Source organism: Megalops cyprinoides, chromosome 5 (assembly GCF_013368585.1).
Source record: "Megalops cyprinoides isolate fMegCyp1 chromosome 5, fMegCyp1.pri, whole genome shotgun sequence".
In the NCBI taxonomy this organism is placed as follows: Eukaryota; Metazoa; Chordata; class Actinopteri; order Elopiformes; family Megalopidae; genus Megalops; species Megalops cyprinoides.
The window spans coordinates 4354792-4370618 of NC_050587.1; the positions used below are offsets into that span (position 1 = coordinate 4354792).

General features: G+C 43.7%; 1 protein-coding gene across 1 annotated transcript in view; it reads right to left on the reverse strand.

Moving 5' to 3' along the window:
- Positions 1–5038: 5038 nt before the first annotated feature.
- The window catches only part of LOC118778371 (death-associated protein kinase 1-like), a 52087-nt gene continuing 41298 nt past the window's right edge, over positions 5039–15827 (reverse strand). The window contains exons 19-26 of the mRNA XM_036529884.1: positions 13582–13659; positions 12942–13164; positions 11530–11715; positions 10749–10946; positions 9511–9649; positions 8897–9017; positions 7862–8050; positions 5039–7359 (exon numbers count right to left, since the gene is read on the reverse strand). Coding sequence (XP_036385777.1) covers positions 6121–7359; positions 7862–8050; positions 8897–9017; positions 9511–9649; positions 10749–10946; positions 11530–11715; positions 12942–13164; positions 13582–13659 — 2373 coding nt within the window. The 3' untranslated portion in view covers positions 5039–6120. The remainder of the gene's footprint in view (positions 7360–7861; positions 8051–8896; positions 9018–9510; positions 9650–10748; positions 10947–11529; positions 11716–12941; positions 13165–13581; positions 13660–15827) is intronic.

Below are 15827 nucleotides of genomic sequence, written 5' to 3' on the forward strand. Positions count from 1 at the left end.
TATTTGTTCTAGCCATTCACTCAGCAAGGTTATTTCACTAATTAGCTCCTCTACCTGGCTGAAGAGTTGTGCTAATTAAATTCAGCTGGTGTAGTGCATGGGTGGAACAAATATGTGGCAGGACTTTTACTTTCTTAAGCCGGGGTGTCCACCTCTGCGAAAAGGCATGCATTTTTTTTACATATTGCACACATGTTGGACTCATGTAACCCCCAAGAGGAATGTCTGCATTATTTTATGATGTCACATGTAACATATGTGGAATTTCAGGGCATATGCTACTTATTTTGTTTGTATTTGTATGAATAGAGTGAAAATGTTGCATGTCTTACTGCCCGACTCCCAAATGAAAAAAATCAGTACACAGAAAATATTTGCTTTCAATGAAGGCTTATGTTTATTTACAGAGCTAGTTGCGGAGCAAACCTATATTTACTCAAATCCGAAGAATTGGGAGACTGTTGCCAGAGGTGTAATAACTGTCATCAGTAACAGCTTTTATTCTGGTCAGATCAGTCAAATATTCTGGTTATTAAGTAGAATTAGGTCCATTAAGCCTTTTCCCCACTATATCTAAAACGGAGAATGAACCACTAAATGGCATTTATTTGTACTTCCTCTCAAACAGTGTATGTGGCATATAGCTATGATAGGATAAAAGTGTACTGTTAGCTATGAGAGGATAAAAGTGAACTGTTTGGGGGGAAGAACAAATAAAGGCCATTTATTCTAATCTATTTTAGGTACATTAAGCCCCATTCACATTTTTCCGTGTAATGTATTTTAAACCAACCAGTTATTTCAAACTGCAGAGCAGGGATATACATTTTACGAAGTGGTTCACTGTAAAGGAATGGACGAGAGGGCGCCACTGAGGGCTCCTGGGTCAGGCCAAAAACTCAGAGTGCGAGTGAATAAGATGGACAAAAAGTAATTTTTATTTTTGGTTTAATGTTAAAACTAATCAGTAGGAGTCCATATTCAAAGTTCAAATAACACAAAAATAGTTTTAAGTAGAAAAAGAAAGAAAAAGGCAAACAAAAAAAATAGTAATCTCTGAACGCAAATAACTACAAAACAAAGTACAAAATCTGCTAGGTCTCTTTTGAAAAGGCAGAGAACAATATTACAGCAGCAGTACTCACGGTCCAACATCCGACACTAGACTCCTTCCATGAGACTAGACAGACAGACATATCCCAGGTGACCAGCACCATTCACATAAAGGGGGGGGAACATAAAACAATCAATCAACACAAACAACAACATGACAAATCCTGATGCAGCATCATAACACCCTACAACATTTAAACAGCAGATTTGAGCAAAAATACAATTCAACAAAATGACACATGAGGATTAAAACGGAGGCGGCTTGATCAGGGCCGTCTCTGTCACCCCTCATGGCCACAAGCAAGGTAAACTGGGCCAATCGTGGCCGGAACGAAATAAACGCTACGCTGTTTCCCCACGGCACTCCTTTGCCACCGGAGAGACACTTGCCAACATTGAGGAGCAGCATTCAACATGGTATGACTATGCTACGTTGTTCTTTTTTTTTCTTTTAATGCACTCAAGTTTGCGCGCCTACTTAAGCACAATAAAAATGTTTTAAAGCATAATCACAAGATTGTCTAGCGTTTTCATTCACCGTTATAAAACGCAGATTTCGTGGGCGACAACATTAAGTCCGTCAATAGCGGCATCGCATTGACTTAAGCTTGACGGCTCTTATCGGCATCTGTCAGCGTGTGTGTGTTTGCGAGTGTCGCAGAGTACACACAAAGGCAACTCGTGCCCAAGGAAGGCAGTGGACATGTGCGGTCTCTCCATGACCGTCACATTCACAATACTGTATTCTGTCATAAAGGGACAGGGATGCTTACAGTATGGCAGAGAATCATTTTTCCTTTAGTTCCCTCTGCTTCCAGAATCCACCACTTCAACAAAATGAATGTCACACTGAAGTAAGGCTTTAAGAATACTCTCGCTCTCTTGGTTTGCTACAAATGTCCATTCACCCCAAACAATAAACAAATACCATCTACTTGCCAGTGTAAAGCCTCTATAGTTGTATGGGCACAAACTTCCACAAAGTATTTCATAAAGCATTTGCACTGTCCTCTACATCTTCATGACCGACTTTTGGGTCATAAACAAACAGCATCATTGTTACATGGCATCCCTTTTCTGTGTTAGACACTGTAAAGGTTTACAATAACTTTATCCAATATAAGCCTGTGCCTAAACCACAAAATCGAGAAGTAGGTATTCTGAATGATCATGGAAGCTGGCCTTACATTAGATTATTTATCATAATGCAGTCATAGAATCGTATGCATTACATACTCCTATCTACAGTACTTACCCTACCAAATAAAAACCGTGTACCCGTCTGTATACTGGTACACAGTTGTACTGTGTACTGTACAGCTGTGTACTGGTCTCTTACTTTTGCTCATAGCAAGCCATACACAACCCCACTTTCCTGTTTCCTTTTCTGTTGCATTTCTACTTTGAAAGAGTCAAAATTATCATTTGAGAGACAAACATTCATATGCCAACAACAGAGGTGTCTTTTGCCACAAACTGTCACAGATGAGTTGTGAAACTGCTTTATTTCACTCAATACTGTGCATAAATTTATTTTGTAGTAGATGTGCATGTGATTAAGAGTCAGGAGTCAAATGTTGAATTTAATTCAAAGTAACTCTGAGTTGCAAAATTTTTAAGGGCACCCTCTACATAGCACTCATAACACAAGTTGAACAAAATGACCGTGTCATCTGAAGGTCTGTTTAACAGAGGCATGCTCGCTCCACTCACGTCATTGTCTCTTAGGAGGTACGTTTTGAAGCAGGGCTTTTTGTGTGCTCGTCAAGCCTTGTCACCATCCTGACCACAATAGAATCAGGCATCTGTAAATAACTCTGCCAGGAATGTCATGCAAGACAATCAAATGAATGACTGTGCTCCTCGTGAGACTTTTAGGAACTTCTGTTACTATTTTAACTCTTTATGAAAATTGCTTCCTTCAATGACACAGTTATTTTAAACCAGTAAAAAACACTAGGCTTGAATTAAAAAAAAACAAAACAAAAAAAAAAACATAAAATTCAAGCTAACCAGGTAAATTATTTATTATAAAAATGTACAACACTGTAACACTTAAGACAGTATTCAGAACACAGTAATACAAAACATGATTTAAGAACACATGATATACATTGAACAAAATAGTCTTGTGCAAAGGCATACATGTAAAACACACTGTCTTAAGTACATTCCCTCCCTTTTCCTCAGATGTGCCTATACTGTCATATCAAAGAAAAGAGTGACATGTGTACGCCTTTGTAATGAACTGCCTGGATGTAATGATTTCTGAAAGCTCTATCATTTGGAAATCATTTTGCCCGAAACATTCGATTTGGAAGTGAGACAGTACATTATACTTTATGTTGACTTCCCTTTCAGAACCTCTGACCTCAATTCAATCTTACTGCAATTAGCTTTGTGTTGAACTTTACTTAACAAATTTAAGCAAGTGTTATTTTCCTTTTTTTGTTTATTATACTTTTTTCATTAATATGAGCATCCATCAAATGGTAAAAATAAAAATACACATGTAAAAATTATGTAAATGAAAAACAAATCATATTGCGGTTAGATTGAATTGAGGCATCCATTTCATTTTTTTGTAAGACAGTAGTAACAGTCTTTTTTCCAGCAGCTCTGGCCTTTCACCTTGTTTATATGACTGAGGTCCTGCCACAAACTTCACTGGACAGTCTTCCTAAAAAGAGGGAAAACGTCAAGGAATGTCACACTTTCATTTATTGACTAAGTTTCATTTTACTTCTGACTGTATTTTAAAATGTGTTCAGCCCTGGGTTTTTCCTTTTGAGAAAACATCTCAATTAAGACCAACACTGATAAATGCAACATCAAAAAAGGAAAAACAAACAGGAGAGAAGACAGAATGCACTTTTGAAGGCTACAGAAAAAGGTATTTACCAATATCGATTTTGGTGTGTACATTCCAACGCACCGCCACAAATTAATTACAAAGTTTTAAAACTTAATTTCATGAGCTTTGACCTATGTGAAATTCAGAGCAACTTCGATCTGTCTGCAGTTCAAACATGTTTGTCTTTGGCGATGATCAATACATCTGTCAGAAGTTAATTTGAGTAATAAGAGTAAAGAACCAGAACCATGATGTTCAGGAGTTTTAACAATGTAAGGCCACAGGATGTTCATTACTTGTTGAATTTTCTGGGTTTGTACTGAAAAAGGCATTACATGTTTACATGTTATGGCAAGAATGGAAGTCATTCAGCAATTAGACTGATGGGACCTATAAACATTTAAGATCCTTCATAAGTGCCAAACTGAATAAATTAATGGCGGCTTATCTTAATTGTAAACAACAAAAGGACTGTCTCTGGAGTGACTCAGACAGGAGGAGCACTTGTTCCAGTGCAGACGGAACCCAGTGGCCTGGGTTCAAAGCCAGCCATATTAAGCGGGAGCCCACATCAGCAGAACAGATTGGTATTGTTCCCCTGTGATAGGGGTGGGTAGCTTGGCCAGGTTCCCCTCGCTGCACCAATCTCAGCACTCACCAACTCGTTCAGGTGCCAATGAGTTACTCAGACAGCATCACGGCAACGCGTCTATCCTGTCTGTGGCTGCCTGCAGGTGCATTGTGGGACTTGTAGGCATGTGTGTATCAAAGGGTTACATTTGTTCAGTGCTCCCTTGAGAGTTCAGAGGTCGACATGAGGCTAGCCTAGAGAACAGTTGGTGACACCAAAAGTTGTGTGCATAAGGGGAAAAACAAACATATAATTAACAATATGAGTGTAAACAACATTCTGATTTAATCTTCTTAGAAACAGTCATTCTATGACATTTATATTTCACATATTGTGAAATTGACTATATATATAGGTATAGTTTATGTTGTTTAAGGAACAGGTTGCTGCTTGATGGAATTTATAATTTAATTTATTCAAGCAGTAAAATGAAGGGGTGTGATCACATCCAAAACTTTAACCACCCATTGTTACTATACAGCTACAGTAACACATTAAGCAGGGTATACTTTGCGTTTATACTTCTGTCCTTCAAAATGCAAATGCTACTAACACTGGCTTGATCACTGATTCATGGTTCAGTGTGTAGAATGGATCCTGCCCTTCATGTAAATAGCAAACCACTTCGGATGATTACCAGTCCATCTGGCACTATAGCTCAGCCTCAACCACTATTTAAAAGAAAAAAATCTTAAAAAGATATTTGGTCATTAAAGTTTTTCTTTTCTTATTTCTGGACCATGTAAAGGCAGAAAATATTTGTACTGAGGTGTATGCATACTGCCAGCCTGCAGTATTGACAGTGGATATTGAATAGCTATGTCACTGCAAATGGTTGGCCAAGTTGGAGCTGTATCTGTGCTTTTTGTGTTCATTCTCAAAACAGGAAACAGTAAAGGCTTCTCACACCACACATGTGTGGTCTCTTCCAGCCAAAGAGGCAGTGTTAAATTACCAAGCTTTTTAAACTCTGCTGTTCACCTGCCTTAGCATTCCCTTAGCAGCTCTCTGACCTGAATCCCTACTGTAAGGGTCTAATACTCGGTTTACATGCTTATCTCAGGCCTCCTCACTGTCCACATCACTGCATTAGTGGGGCAGGCAGAGCTTATCTTTGACTCAGGATCCAGAGGGAGCTATGTGTTACACTGCTGTATGTAGAGTTATCCCTAGAAGAGGCTGTGTGATCTGCGTTTCCTGTGTATGTAACTTAGCTGTCACACATTTTTACGTATGCAGCTTTATGTAAGCACTTGAATATCTGCTATAAATAAATAAACAAGTCCAACTGGTGAATGATATTTTGCTGAATGTTTTAAGTTTTAAGAATTGTTTTATTGTTTATAGCAGTGGTAGTACCAAATGGAAGGTGCGGCAGGAGATAGAAATCAGGGAGGGCTAACAGTGTGGGCATGCAGAGGCAGAATTACTTCAGCCTGGCTGTGACAGGGAATAGGTTTCCACAGGAGACACAGGGGTAGCTTCAGCTGGATGGGACGTCCCTGCTCCAAAGCCCAGCCTCTCACCGGGATATGACGGAGCTGATGGAGTTGTGGGAGGTGCCCCCGTTGCAGGCGGGGCCGTAGCTGTCCTGCGCCGTCCCCTCCAGGGTAACCCGGAAGACGGGCGCTGCCCTCAGCAGGAAGTCAGCGGCGTCCCTGCGGCCCAGCTCCCTCAGCTTGGCCACGAGGATGGCCACCGTGCTGTCGGGACGGGCGCTCCACTCCAGCAGCAGTGCGGCCGTGGGGCTGGGCTGGGGCGCCCCATCCGCGGGCGGCCCGTCCCCGTACACAGCCACCAGCTCCGCCAGGCCCAGGTTCATGGCCAGCAGGCACCAGTCCTTCCCCATTGCGTCAGGCGGGTCCAGCAGTCGGCACAGCTTCCTGCGGGTCAGCGGGCCGAGGTCGGCGGCGGGCACATCGGCGCCCACACTGGCACGCTGGTACACCTCGGCACAGCCAAAGCTCAGCACGCCGCTGAAGCTCTCCTTGCAGCCAGCCATGGTGTTGGCGAGGGAGGCCTCACGCTGCGCCTGGGCGCGGTGGAAGTCCCGTGGCTGGTAGGCCATGACGGGTTCGCGCCGGTCGCGCAGCTGCTGCGGGCTCAGGTAGTGCCGCGCGGTCAGGAGGCCAGGCAGGCTGCAGGCCAGCAGCCCGTCCGCCACGCCGCACACCTGCTCCAGCAGCGCGTGGCAGCCCGCCCTGTCCGAGTCCGGCCCCCGCACCCGCACCTCCATGCCTTGCCCCTGCCCCACCAGCAGCACGGTGGCCTGGGTGCGGCCGCGGCAAACCCGCGCCCCCCCGCTCCACAGCTCCACGGCGGGGTCCCCGCGGGGCGTGTGCTGCCGGCCCCAGCGGCACAGGTTCACCTGCAGCTTGTGAAAGAGGCCGCAGGGAAAGGGGGCCGGGTGCTCGGCGGGAACCAGGCGCACCCCACCGTACACCAGTGCCTCCCCCTCCTCCTCTTCCTCCGCCCAGGGCTGTGACGGCCCGCTGGTCCGGACCAGGGCGGGGATGTCCACCATGGCGGGGTCGTTGGTGTCGCGGGCGCACACGTCCATGGCATCCAGCACCTGCAGCAGCTCGTCCACATCGCCCTCCGCCGCCAGGCCCTGCAGCTCATCCACGTGGTAGCGCCCTCTGTGGTGGTGGATGGCCATGGGCATGTCGGGGGAGAGAACCCTGGCCAGCACCCCGCTGCAAAGCCAGCTCGGATCCAGCAGCACCACGTCCTGCACCGTCTCGCTCTGCATGATATTGATCTGCGAGGGAGGGAGGAGAGACGGTTGCAATCATCCCACTCCCCATCCCCAAGGTCGACTGGTACTCCCTAAGTAACTCTTAGAACAATGAGTACCATACAGTTTATCTACATGGTTTGGTTTTTAAGATGGTATCAAATCCTGTGTGCACTACCGCCCCCTTGTGGTCAGAGATAACCAGATTTACTGCAAACTGAGTTTCTTTAACATGGACAAACCAGTGAGCCAAATGTGGATGGGATTTTTTCAGATTAAAATATTTATATTACAAAATGTGTATACAAATGTAAAATGATATAAGTGTAAATTCTAAAACTGAACAGTAATTCATTTGAGTAATACGTCTACAAAAGTAAAGACTGACCTCTAGTGGTACAGTGTCATTCCTACCAAAACAGTGGTAATGAAAGTATGACATCAGGGTCTGGCTGTCTATAGTGCTAGTCTGGCATCATATGTGCAGAGGTTTTCTGTGAGTGTGTGTGCTGGTCAGTACATCCACCTCTCCCATGCTGTGCAGCTGCGAGGCCACCTCCCTCAGGGCATCCTCGCTGGCCAGGGGGTTGATCTGCTCCTGGACGTCCAGCACAAACTGCTGCCAGGAGACCAGCTGGCTGGCCCCGCCCTGCTTCCTCCAGGAGGGCAAGGCGGAGGCGACCCTCTCGCACAGCGGAGTCATGGGAGAGCAAGCCTGGGGGACAAAGAGGCTCTCAGAGCCAGCGAGGGCAGACCATGTGCTACCTCAGCCGTCAGACGAACCGTCTCACTCCTGCCACGCTACGCTCTTCTCATCCTCTTATTTTTCTTACCAAATGCCCTAAGAGTGACAAGTCAGTTTAACATGACTGACAATTTATATCTGTCTATACAATTAAGTAGTTTATTGAAGCAAGTTACTTTAAGTGCATTGCTCAAGGTTATCACAGCAATGCCCCACCCAGGGACTGAACTGCTATCCTTTGGTTACAAGTCCAGCTCGTTAACCACATCTTCACACTGCCTTCCTCTTCCTACTGTCAGGTCTTTAAGCACCGGCTCTATTTGGTTAGTCACTTTCAGGACTAAGCAGGGGACATAATTAGAACAGAATAAATGTAGAATTTTTTTGCATCTACTGAAATATTTATTCCTCTTCACATTTCTTCTCATTATATTTCCGGGGAGCAATTATATCGTTTCAGACTAAAAATTTGTGACCGCTCGCAGTTCGTGAAATCGGGATGACACCTTAAATTGGCGTTCTGTCCCCTTGTCGTGAAAAGCAATCTCCAATTTACATGAATTCACACATTGATATGAAAAATGCTAACTAGCTGTGGAAAGGCCCCAGTGGGGTAGCCTGTCTCTGAGCATCGGCCTGTGTAGAACATGTCCTCACATGTTCCCTGCAAAAGCTTCCCTGCAAACAGGATGCTGTCAACATTTCAACATTTCAAATCCAAGCAGCACAACACAGCATTGGATATCTATAACTCTCTCTCTCTACATATATATATATATATAAATAAATTACATATACATATATTTTAGAACTTACAGATATAATGGCGTTTCGCAGCTCTAGCAGGTGATTTCTAAGCAGCTTCATTTCCTTTGAAGTTGAAGCCCCAGCATCCATCACAAAGATTTTTTCTGAGATTTGAAGGTCATTCCCAAACCTGAAACAATGTTAACACAAGGTCTTAAATGTGAAACTGTACAATAAAAAGACCAGTCTATATATTAAATGAAACAAGATGACTTGACATTTACTTCAAAGATATCAGAGCTCTATGACAAAATAAAATCAAAGCAAACACAAACAATTTATTAATCACACATGTAAGAAAAATGGACTTACTTAGACAACACTCAGATTATACTGGGACTACACTCAGACTCTACTCAGACCACACTTAGATTGTACTTGTGTTACTTTTACACTTTTTCTGGGAAACACGCCATTGTCAAATATCATTTTCAGAAAAATGTCAAGTTCCCAAGAATGAGTATTAAATTTTGAGTTATAATCGCAAAGTGACCTACTGATCCATTTCAATGGCCAGTCCAAGATACCCCATATAATGTGTTTTTGTTCTGAGTGAAAACGTCAGTCTCCCACAGTCACAGGACAGCAGTGCTCTGTCTCAGGCATGTGCACAGACAGGGTACCTGCTCTTGATCTCCTTCAGCAGTGACCTCTCCTTGTCGTAGGCAAACTCCCCCCCAAAGGAACGAGGCAGGTTCATGATGTCCGCGTGTGTGGCCACCAGTACCACACGTAGAGGATTCTTCACCTTTCCACCGAAGGCTGGAACCATGACAGAACTGCATAAGCACATGCCCGTGTGTGTGACACGGTTTAATAAAAGGCAAATTACTTACTGGCTGCCCAACTTGAAAATTCAAAAACAGGAATAATTATGCAAAGAGAATTCTAGTCACTGCACTCATTCATGGCAGAAAGAATGTGCTTTCTAATCAACTTACTCCATGCATAGGCCAACATTTAACTGAAAGGCAATGCTGGCTGCAATTATGAGTTCAAAGTGACAGTGTGAAAACATTAAAAATATAGTAAAAGACTCAAAAAACATTCCAGACATACATTTTGTCATGTCATAAACGTGAAAATATCTGTGTAATGCATCATACTATCAGTAATTCATTAATTATTATCATGTTTTGGTAATTGTGATTTAATTACAGATGAATATTCAGTGTGACTGATAGGATGCAACAGTTTTTGACTGAGACTGTCTATTTAGTTACATGGTGGAGTCTGCTGGATCTTACACAGCCATCTGTCTTTGAACACTGGATACTTTAACAGTCAACACAATGTGTTTAACCAGCAAGTGGCAACAGATTCAGCATGCTTCATCACAAACAGAATGACAGCTTTTAGGATCACTATGTTCTGTGATGCTACCCAAAATATCAGCTGACTTACTGCTACATATCAAGTTATATAACGCAAGCTGTTTCAGATTTAGCGCATGGGTGTATGTGAGGAATGTGTAAAACTGAGCAGTGAATGTGTCCTGATTCAGCCCAGCACAGCCGTCATTACTGTATTTCAACAAACACACAGACACACTCATAGACAGACACACACATATATACATACACAGACATACATATACACACACACATATGTACATTCATGCATATGCACATATACACACAGAAGCAGCAGAATGCTAATGCTCTGGGTTAGGCCTCAGACTAGCCGTCCTGCTGGAGCCGTTCACAAAGCCTTAGTGTTCAGGACAGAGTGGTGGAGACCCAGAGGGGGGAGGCACTTTGAGAGCTGCCGATGGGCCAGAAAGATTAGATAACGGGAGTGCAGGAATGCCGAAACGGGGACGTGAAGGCGTGAGGGCATGAGGGCAAGGGGAGGTACACACCAATGTCCTCCTCAGGTACGAGCAGGGACTTGAGGGAGTTGAGCCAGAAGGTGACCTGATTGAGCTGCGTCTCGTAGGGCTCCTCCAGGCTGAAGAGCACCAGGTGCACTGCAGTGCTGTCGTTGGCCGCAAAATAATCGTAGGAGCAGTAGTAGACAGGGTTACCGGAGAACTCCCACACACTGAAGTCTCCTACCCCTGGCAAACAAAGGCAAGGACTGTCAGCTCATACCAGGCCTTTTACACCTCTATACACACTGCAGTGTCTTCCCTTTAGGAATAGGGAAACCTATCTAAATGATTATATTATGCTCACTGACAACTACAGATGACGCCAAACATTAAATTCAAATATTCAACCCTGAGAACAAGAACTGATTCCTTGGACCCATATTCACATTAAATGTTAGAACAAACATTTCTTGATGTCCTCCACTTTCTCACCTCATAGAACAAATGCAGATCCGTTTGCAGTGAATAATTAGTTACACTGGTGGAACTGAACTTCTGGGGAAAAATACTGGGTTTGATTATTTTTCAATTATCTTGTTATGTGATTTAGGGAGATACTGAATATTCAGATATCAGATCACTTGACAGACAACATTATGAATTCTAAATTGTAATGTCAAACATGAGATATAATGAAACACTTTACTATAATATAAGTTCACTGATATTCAGGTTTGTGTCCATCTCTATAGTGCTGGATCCTCCCCAGCCACTCTGTGTCTCGGGGTGCCCAGCAGGAGAGAGGGGCATTCGCAGGCCACCGGCTCACCGCTGATGTTGGCGTTCTGGATGTCGATGGCTTTGGTGGCCTGGTCGTCAGGGGCGGATAGGGTACTATGGACGGGGGAGAAGGCCTCCAGGACACCCTTGGTGAGGCTGGGCTCGAACACCATGCTGCGACTGCGCACATTCACGTTCTCACACCCCTGGTACAGGTTGGAGATGCTGAGAGAAACTGTACACACACACACACACACACACACACACACACACACACACACGCCACAATGAGTTACAACCCCAAACACCATGCCATCTACTGAATCATACTCTCTCAACTTAAACATCACATTACTGTCTGTTCTGTATTTACCTGCTGTGTTCCATGTCCCACTGCATTAAAAGTGTAAAAATGACTCAAGGTCTGCATTTTTGATGGAAGATTTCCTGTTGGAACCTACAGGTGGCAGCCTTTTACAAAAAATATGCTCAAACTAATGTTAACTTACTTGATATAAAAGGAATATCCTTTTATTGTAGGAACTAGTTTATTTTTATATAAAAAACTGTTGTTCTTTGTAATAAATACCAATAGTGTTAGAAAATTTGACGTCCTCATATGATATACCAACAAGGAGGCAATTAAAGAACTGTTTTCATGTTTTGTAACCTATTCATAAATTTCCAAGAAATCAGTGCAAGAACAGTCAAATTAATTAGTTTAGTCTATTTAATTACAAGCACATACAATGTAGTCACCTTTAGTGAATTCATTCCATGCTATGTTTGGCTGCATGTGGCAAGACAAAAGTTCTACAGCAGTTTGCGAATGATTTGGCTACAAAAAATGGTCAATAGCCCCAACTGACTTTTTTTCAGATATTGAAATGTCACAGCTCAGCCATGAACAGGGATGTATTAATTTGTAAAAGCAGGTTTCAGTTGGAGTGTGGAGGGAGCGCTTGACTGGGCGTCCCTGAGGCCTGTCTGTGCTTGTCACGCTGCTCTGGGCGTGTCTGGAAGCCCTCGATTCATCACATTCATCACATTCATCACTGTTCCTTAAGTGCTGTGCTTTTACCTCAAGAAAAGCCGCCTGTTTGGGGAGCGAGGGGCAGGTGGAGAGACGGGTGCGGCAGACACATCCATCACTGTGACCAGGGGAATTATGGGTAAGGGAGCAACAGCCAGAACTCTCCTCACCTCTGAGCGAGGTTTTGCCTCAGCTGCCTTAATGTTACGTGTACGATTCATGCTTGCTGAGGTCAACGGGAATAGCAGAAAAATATCTATACTGTATTCGGCTAAGCATTTATAGGAATACCCTTGATTAAGAAAAAGGAAGTGTATAAAGCTCTGCTGTGATGGCTATTTCAGCTTTTGTGAGGTAGCTTTCATAGTAAAAGAGGCACAAGCCCTTCAGTGAGCAGCAGTGATAGAAGTAAAGTCTCTCTGCTGTACCGTTGGGTTTGGAGGACATGGGTGAGGCCGGGAAGCGGGCGGGGTTGCTGGAGGACAGACGGGACTTTCTCCTCCTGAAGAGGCCCCTGAGAAGGCCGCATTTCAGGGACTCCAGCAGGGTGCTTTTCCCCGAGCCGCAGTGGCCGAAGAGCTTCAGCTTGGCCCGGGGCTGCTGGGTCTGTGTGGGCCGCAGCTGCTGCAGGAAGCCGGCTTTGTGCACTTCCTGGAAGCGCCAATCACATGCAAGGATTAAGGCCACGTTCATCAGGGCTACAGACGAGTCAGCTCAACTGTATCTGAGTCCCGAATACCATGATGTCACTACTTCGGAACACAAATCACACACACATATATTTTATATATGTATGACAGCTAAGGTTACTTTTATGTCAGTTTTCTAAACATGATTTGCATGATAACACTGAGACATTCTTATGAGGTACATAAGCAGGTGTAATTCTTAGTTTACCCTAGCATACTGTATTAAGAATGTCCATATGTAGGCTATATGTATATATAAAATAATTTAATGTCCGGTCAAGTGGAAAGGAATTTTAAAGGAGCCTGATGTATTGAATAACCACAGTCACTATGAGTTCCCCTGACTAAAGTGAACGGTGTTAGCTGTATGCTTGGCTACCTTCTTAAGCTTCCCCAGCAGGGCGGCGATATGTTGGTGGTGGGCGTTCCTGGCCAGGTCCTCGGCTGAGTTCCCCTCCTGTAGAGAGCAGATGAGGAGGAAGTGTGGGATCAGTCCGTGACGCCGGGCAGCGCCGCGCCCCTCTCAATGTCCCAATCGTCACGACAAAGAGATGGCATGGAGCATGCGTGTCTTTCTCAGCGTTTTCTCATCCGTTAGCAGCGAGTGCTTCGCTAAGCCCATGCGTTGACACTGCTGGGCGGCAACCCATTCTGTGTGATTCTCAATCATGTTCTGAAAATAGAGGTGTTAGCTTCCGACAGGACGCTGTGCTATCCATAACTTGTGCCTGATTACACAGCCTGCGCGGTGTGAAAACAGGTATTAGAAACCAGGTGGAGGCTAAGCCACGGCTTAACGGCAAATGGGGCATTCCAAATCGAGAAAAATATCAATACAGCGTTCATTTCAACAGTTTATGGTCTCCTGAACGTTTGGGGATGATCTGATGAGGCAGGAAATCCGGAAAACTGCTTTTGATTTATACGTATTTTCACCTGTGTTAGACATCTACCACGGATTCAAAAATACCAGTATTTTAAAACTGACAGTGATAGCAGCTGATGCAGGCAAAATTTGCATATGGGGACACGTACACTTCAGTGTATGTCTGTTCCTTATACAAAGGCCACTGTTTGGTTAGACTCCCCAAGTCATTCAATGTGTTGACAGTGCGGGGGATACAATAACAATTCGTAAGTGTTGGAAATGACAATGATTGACTTGAGCACATTGCAAATACCAATATAAGGGTGAAGTACAGAGTGTTTGTACTGCAAACAATGTTCCGCTGATATACAGTCCCATTGTTTGACATTATTAAGGACTGCACTGAGGGTAAATGACACTGTTGCTGTAAGAAGGCAAAAGGCAAAGCAAGAAAACGATCTTTACACTGGGGATCAGTGATGAGGAAGTGAGGGAGTTTCGACATGGCCTGTGCTCTTCTACAGAGCTGCTTCTCTGTGGATTTTGATATTTTAATATGTTACTGTATTTATATAATCTGGTATTTTAAATGTTACTGTTATTCTACAGCTAACCAGCTAGCTACCAAATAACATTGGCCACCTATGTTAGTAAAGGGGAATGAAAATAAGTGCTGTTTACACGTTAGCTAACTAGCGAACAGGCTACTACTCCCTGCCTCTCAGGATTCTAGCTCACTAACTCCTTTACTACTGTCCTAGTAATAACTGTAAGGTCTTTCTTAATCATCATAAATGCCTGCACTGCTACACCTATGTCAGCATTGATGTCTAGCTTTATGCTGGTTGTGACGATTACCAAACAAAAAATATTCTACAAAAATAATAAAGAAAAATATATATTTTTTTGTTTTCCTATTTAAAGTCCAATTGCTCAGATTTGTGCATTATCACTTATCACTTTTTCTTCTAATTTCGACAAAAACCCTGACAAATTTCCTGACGATTTTTTCACCAGTTACCAACTCCTGGCCTGGGGTACTGGTCAGGCACACAGGCCTTCAGCTGTGTCAGTGCTGCAGGTGTGAGAAACTTCACCCTGACATCTGCACTAGCAACACCTCATGACAGCATGATGCTCGCTTACAGCATTTTCTGCACTTCACAAAGAACTTGTACTTTCCGCTTAAAATTTGTAGTTTTGTGGTTTGTACTATGGATAACACATGAATCGGTTAATATTTTGAAGTCAGTCTGAATCATACTGTATCCTCTACTGAATAAAACAATAGTCAATCAATCATTTTAATCACTTATAAACAATGAAGAAATAAATGTGTAATGAGTATTGGAAAAAATATAGAGGAGAATCTGGTGAAAATGATAGAGGTGTAAAAACAGGGTTCTTCCAACACCTTCAGGGATCCAGGCAGCAGAAACCATAAAACCACACTGCATTATTCCACAGCCTAGTGCTGTTATTAAACAGAGCGCTCTGACACCAATACCAGTGTGTTGAAGCGTGACCATGCAAGTGACAGAGTTTAAAGTGAGCTGTCAGCTCTCTCCTCCCTCAGTCGGCCCTCTTTCTTTCTCCTACTCCAGCTCTCTCTGCTTTCTTCATCCTCATAAAGCCCTTCCCCCATTCCCTCTCACCCTGCCTGTTTCAACATGGGAGATACTCTGGGGCCCCAAATTGTGGTATATAGGGCAAATGTTTGGTTATCGTAGGAGCTGCCATATTGAAAGTACATCAGG